At 66.0% G+C, this 6289-nt stretch overlaps 1 protein-coding gene across 2 annotated transcripts in view; it reads left to right on the top strand.

The window, feature by feature from the left end:
* The window catches only part of GPSM1 (G protein signaling modulator 1), a 30688-nt gene that overhangs the window by 2030 nt on the left and 22369 nt on the right, over window positions 1-6289 (top strand). The window contains exons 1-2 of one of the 2 annotated variants that reach the window (XM_007458980.1): window positions 3576-3739; window positions 5951-6172. In XM_007458980.1, the coding sequence (XP_007459042.1) occupies window positions 3576-3739; window positions 5951-6172 (386 nt within the window). Of the gene's footprint in view, window positions 1-3575; window positions 3740-5950; window positions 6173-6289 lie in introns of those variants that run through there. The other variant, XM_007458981.1, reaches the window with a different exon arrangement.

Raw genomic sequence — 6289 nt, 5'->3', positions numbered from 1 at the left:
GGGGGGCCGGGGGGGGGGGGATGGGCAGGTGGCCGAGAAGCCCCCGAAAGTGGGGAAGCCACAGGCCGCCCCCTCCCGGCCCTCTGGCTCCCTCCGGCAGCTGAGCGCTCCTGCTGGGGCTGGGAGGGCAGAGCTGGGGCACCGAGCACACCACTGTGGGGTGGCTCTCTTTAGAGGTGCGCCCCATCAGCAGGCGCCTGGACGGGGGTCCCACGCCCCGGGACAGTCGGCCCTACCCCAGGGCTCCCGAGAAGTGCGCCCCTCGGCACTCTGTAAAGCCGGGTGGTGGTCGTGCTCCTTCTCTCCAGGGATTCCTGCTTCTCCCAGGCTGCCTGTCCCATGATGCTCCTAGATCCCCCACCCAGACTGAAGAGGAGTCAGTGTGGCTTCACTCTGGGGACGGCAGGACAGGGTGTGAGCAGGCACCTTGGAGTGTCTGCCCAGAGGCCCAGTGTGGGTGACAGCGCTGGACAGGGACGCTGACATTTAGCAGAGAGTGGGGCTGATGGGGACGCAGCCCCTGGCCAGTGAGCCTTGGGGGTGGGAGCCGGGGGCCAGGCTTGGAGACCAGCCTCGGTGGTCTGGTGGGCACCAGAGGACGGCGTGCCATCCGGGGAGACAGGCAGGTGGGGCAGGAGTGCTAATGGACAGCCCGTGGGGGCAGAGAGCAGGGCAGTAGGGGCCAGGCGGGGCCGGGCTGATGGCTACTCCCGGGATGCTGTCTCAGGTGCCGCAGACAGGTGGGAGGGGTATGGGGCTGACGTGGTGACCAGAGCAGTAAGGCCGGCCACTGGGCAGTCAGTAATCACTTCATTAACTGGTAAGCCAGGGGGCAGGTGGCGGGAGCTTGGCAGACACTACCCTGCCTCCTGGCCGCTGCGGTCTGGCTTCTGGGAAGGCTGACCCTGGTCAGCCACTTTCAAGGAGAGATGTGCTGGGCCATCGTGGTGTTGGATAGCAGATCTCACAGGTGGACGAGGCCTGGCTGGGGCAGGCAGGCTGAGCCCTGAGGCCCCTGAGGCGGTGGGCCGGGTCTCTCCCCAGGACGTGGAGGACTGTAGATTAACAATTAAGCATCGGACTTCCCTGGTGGCGCAGTGGTTGAGAATCCGCCTGCCAGTGCAGGGGACACGGGTTCGAGCTCTGGTCCGGGAAGATCCCAGTGCCGCGGAGCAACTAAGCCTGTGCGCCACAACTACGGAGCCTGTGCTCTAGAGCCCGCGAGCCACACTGCTGAATCCCGTGCGCCTAGAGCCCGTGCTCCACAACAGGAGAAGCCACTGCAGTGAGAAGCACGCTCACCGCAAGTAGTGTAGCTCCTGCTCTCTGCAACCAGAGAAAGCCCATGTGCAGCAATGAAGACCCAACACAGCCAAAAAGGAAAAATTAATCAAATTTAAAAACATTAAGCATCTATTTATCCCAGGTGGCAAATCCCAGGTGGAAGGCTGCCCCCTCTCCCAGAGTTTGAGTGGTGAGGCTGGTGAAGGGGGAGCTAAGACCACAGCCCCTGGGCCCTGAGAGCCCTGGCCAGTCTGGCCCAGAGCCCCAGGGAGCCCCGTCTCGTGCCCTGACAATAGGGCCCTTGTCAGGCCCTTGGGTGGACAGGCCTGTTGGAGGCCCCTTCAGTCCTGCGGCATGGGGGCGTGGGCAGTGGGCGGGAAGGCCAGCTCGGCAGACCGATGCTGAAGCGGGTGACCTAGGGTTGCTGCAGCCCCAGTGCATCCCCGGGGGGCACGAGCACCCACAGATCCCCACAGGCCTGCAGAGGCAGTGTGGAGAGACAGGCTGCAGAACCTTCGTCACCGAGCGAGGGAGTGAGCCTGGCCAGCGTGCGCAGGTCTCAAGGAGGAGTGGCGAGGGTGGCCTGCGGTGCAGGCGCTGGGGAGCCGCCCCGGGGGGTGGGGGAGGGGCATGGGGTCGAGGTGACTGTGCAGAGTTTGAGGGCTCAGCTGTTGACAAGAGCTGCGCAAGGGGCAGATGGTCCAGGTCCTGCCCTGCCCGCCTCAGCTGAGCTTCCCCGGAGGTGGACAGAGGCCTCCGGGCACGGAGGGGAACACCCTGGCCTGGACACCCTGGGAACCAGGGCCTGGTGTGGGCAGGTGGGCAGCCTGGGGCCTCATTCTCCCACCTCTGCATCCACCCGCCCAGCCCCTTCCAGGTCTCGGCCCTCCCAGACCCCGCAGAGTGGCAACGCCTGCTGGGCCTCCTGGGCCGATGCTGACCCCCGGGTCCTGTATCCTGGGCGGCCTTTGCCCTGGACCGCCACACCCTCCTACTTGTCCTCGGGTTCCCGCCTCTGCTCAGGCCCCAGGATGGTCTTGGAGAGCTGGGCCCACCCTGGGTCTGCAGTTCCCTCTGACCCCAGAGCTGCATTTCCCTTCCTGTCCCAGGGTTCCCAGCTGCTCGGTCTAGCTGAGCCCCCTCCCACCCAAGGCCCATTGCTGAGACGGGCAAGTGGCCTGGCAGGAGGGGCCGCCTACGAGTCGGGCAGAGAGAGCCTCTGTGAGCCCCGTGGGAACCTAGGGGCTCCTGGGGTGCAGCAGCACCGTGGGGTGGGCTGCTGGGCGGGGAGGGGCCTTGGGCTTCTCCCCACGGCTCTGCCCTGACCGAGCCCCATGGCCCCCTCCCCCTAGCTGGAAGTTGGCACCAACCCCCACTACTCCAGAGGCTTCTCCCTTTGCCCAGAGATGGTCACTCGCGCCTCATCAGCTGTGGTGGCTGGAGGAGCTGGGAGCCGGGCTGAGAAGGTGGCCAGGGGGCTGGTGGTTTCAGGAAAGGAACTGGGGGTGGGGGGAGTGTCTATTCCTCCCAAGACGGCTGGCCCCAGGCCCCTCTAGGCCCGCACCTGGGTTAGACCTGGGGCCTGGGGCTCCTCGACGGTCAGGTGCTGGTAACCCCAGCAGTGCCCCAGAGGGCCGGGGGACTAACAGGGTGACTGGACTCTGTGCCCACCTGTTGACCCTGCCGTGTGCCGGGCGCTGGGCACCATGTGCTGCCATGGGCCAGGCTGGGTGTTGGGGGACAGGCCGCCAGGAGGATGGGGCGGAGTCAAGTGCAGACCCTGCCGAGTCCCAGCTCCCCAGGTGGGGGCCACGCTCGCCATGTCCCTCCTACTTTCCTTCTCTCACAAACGTTGACCCGGTGCCAACTAGGTGCCTGGTGCGCCTTTGTGCTGCGTGACGGGGTTCTGGCCCCGAACCGGCCACAGGGCCGGAGTGGGGCGAGAGTCTGGGTGAGCGGGACGGGGGCGCGGCCGCTGCCCCTCTGCTGTGCGCCTGCCCCCGAGGGGAGCGTGTGGACAGTCTCCCCTGGGCGCCCGCCGGCCCGCCCTGCTGACGGTGCTGATCCCCGGCTCTGAGCCGCCCTTGATCCCCTGATCCGCCGCAGGCCCTGGGAGGCCCCGGACCAGCTGCCAGAGGGCCGGGGGCCTCCTGGAGCCGAGGCCGCCAGAGCCTCAGCCCACCGCTCTGGGGTGGGGGATGCGGGGGACCCTGAGGCCAGCGCACCCCCAGGACCAGCAGCCGAGGTGGGGCGAGGGCTGGCTGGCCAGGAGGGAGGCCCGGAGCCCCGCCATGCCGGCTGCCGCCACGGAGGGCCCGCCTGCAGCCCTGAGCTTGGCTGAGAAGGCCGTGTGCAAAGTGGTGTATGGCGCCCCCCACCCCCGCCCGCTGCTGCTGCCCGTGGGCCTGGAGCCGTGGCTATACGTACAGAAGATGCACAGCCTGCAGGGGAAGCGGTGCGGCGGCGGGTGGGCGCTAAGCTGGAGGTCACTGCGCGGCTGCAGGTTCTTGGGGCAAGGGAGGGGGTGGGGCTTTTGACCTGGGACACCCCGCTTGGTGCCTCCCCAGGTGGCCTCCCACGGGCAGGCCTGGTTAGCTTTCCCAGTCTGCAGTCCCAGGAGACTGCGCCAGACACCCCAACATTGCGCCCCTGCCCCCATGACTTCTAGGCCCAGGGCCCTTCCCAAGCCAGAAACCTCCTCTGCTCTGAGCCGCTGATGCCACATCTCTGGGCAGGGAGGTGGGCGGGGGGAGGCCACGCCTGTGATCAGATCTGCCAGGGCCAGTGGGGCTCCGAAAACACCTGCGTTTCAGACCGAGTCCCCGGGAGGAGAGGGCAGCTAGCCGTGTAGCGAGCAGCTGGGCAGGGACACGCAGGCCTTAATTAAGGAGCCCCGTGCGTGGCCCTGGTGGATGGGGCTGCCCGTGGGCTCCTGCGACGGGGCATCCGGAGGGCCCTTCCCAGAGCTCTTGGCAAGGTGGCTGCTGAGGAGTGGGCGGGAGGTGAAAGGGTCTGGCATCCTGGTCTCGAGGCCATGTCCCTGACCCCGGCTCTCTGAGAGGCCACAGGGCTCTGCTTGAATCTGGGGGTGGGGGAGATGGCGGGGTCCTCTGGTGCGGGCCCTGCATCCTCCAGTGCGGGAGGAGCCCTCTTCCCCAGGGGGAGTGGCCCCGATGCTGGGGAGTCGTGACTGGACAAGGGGCGTGTGAAGGTGCCGACAGAAGGCGCTGAGCCTGTGGGGCGCGGGGCTCAGCTTCTCCAGGGGCTCACCAGCCTCACCCCAGCCTGTTCTTGAGGTGTAGCTCGCATTGTAAATAGAAGTGCCCTGTTGTCTTGATGACGCAGGAGCAGAGTGAATGGGGCGTTGTGGTTTCTATCAAAGGGGCAGTTTGGATAAAATGGTTGAGGGACTTCCCTGGTGGCGCAGTGGTTATGAATCCACCTGCCGATGCAGGGGACACAGGTTCGAGCCCTGGTCCGGGAAGATCCCCCGTGCCGCGGAGCAACTAAGCCCGTGAGCCACAACTACTGAGCCTGCACGCCTAGAGCCCATGCTCCGCAGCAAGAGAAGCCACCGCAATGAGAAGCCTGCGTGCCGCAACTTGAGAAAGCCTGCACGCAGCAACGAAGACCCAATGCAGCCAAAAATAAATAAATACATAAATTTATTTTTTAAAAAAGAAAAGAAACGGTTGAGAAGCACTGCCCTAAACAACTTTATTTTTTAAGGAAACGTGTTGGTTCCCCGCTCCAGTAACTCCTGATCATTGCACACTTCTAACAATGAAGCAGGTCGGGTGCGTTGGGGTGCAGCTGGCTGGCTGGCGCGCACGTTTTATTATAAATTACTCTCTGTAGGTTTTCCACGAGCTCTGATGACATCCGAAAGCAATGGGAGTAAGAGGAGGATAACGGGGCGGCCTGTGGCAGCCCGGAGCCGGCTCCCGCCTTTCCAGGGGGTGCTCTGCTCCTGCTGTGCGGTCTCAGTGGGGTGCGGGTTGGCAGGGGCCGCTTGCCTCGGTGGGGGCCCTCTCCCTGGGTTTTTCTGCACCTGCGTCCCCAGCCCCCCTCGGGCCCCAGCGCAGGACATCGACTCAGATGCAGCCACGCCCCACCAGAAAATGGGAGGTGAGGACAGGTGATGGCCGAGTCCCCAGCCCCTCCCTCCCCCCTGAGAGCTTGGAGGGTGGGGGCCCTGCTCCAGGATGCAGGACCCGGGAGGGGCTGGGATCGGATCCTGCCTGTGTGGCCCTGACCATCTATCTGGCTGACCCTGTGAGCCTCCGTCATCCTCAGAGGGGATCAGGGCCAGCCCCAGGCCACCGTAGCCACTGTGGCAGGTAGCGCCTGGCCCAGGGGCGGCCCCTCGCGCCAGCAGCTGGGACTGGGGGAGGGAGATAGTGTTTGCAGGCCGCCTCTGGGCGAGGGTCTGGCCACAGTTGCAGATTCGTGCTTTTGCCAGCCGCCGGAAGGGGAGCCATGAGGCTGTGGCACAGGTGAGCCGCACCGTGTGCCGACCTGGGCGTTCATATCCAAAGAGAGGTTGACGCCCACGCCCCCGGGCACCACACTGGCCACAGCCGTCCAAGGGGCCCCGCTGTCCGAGTGGTGACGTGCAGGGGCGTGAGGGGCAGGCTGAGACCCCTGACCCCTCCTCTCCGCCCAGGATGGAAGCCTCGTGCCTGGAGCTGGCCCTGGAGGGTGAGCGGCTGTGCAAGGCTGGCGACTTCAAGGCAGGCGTGGCCTTCTTTGAGGCCGCTGTGCAGGTGGGCACCGAGGACCTGAAGACGCTGAGTGCCGTCTACAGCCAGCTGGGCAACGCCTATTTCTACCTGAAGGAGTTCGCCCGGGCGCTGGAGTACCACAAGCACGACCTGTTGCTGGCTCGGTGAGCCGGGCTGCCCCATCTGCCCTGTGCAGGCGCGTCCTGCCCCTGGGCCCCCACCCGCCCTGCTCTCACCATGAACCGACCAGCCTCCTCCTGCTGGCCCCACCCACTCAGCCC

This window comes from Lipotes vexillifer, unplaced genomic scaffold (genome assembly GCF_000442215.2).
Source record: "Lipotes vexillifer unplaced genomic scaffold, Lipotes_vexillifer_v1.1 scaffold636, whole genome shotgun sequence".
Lineage (NCBI taxonomy): Eukaryota > Metazoa > Chordata > Mammalia > Artiodactyla > Lipotidae > Lipotes > Lipotes vexillifer.
This window is presented reverse-complemented; position numbering and strand designations above follow the sequence as displayed.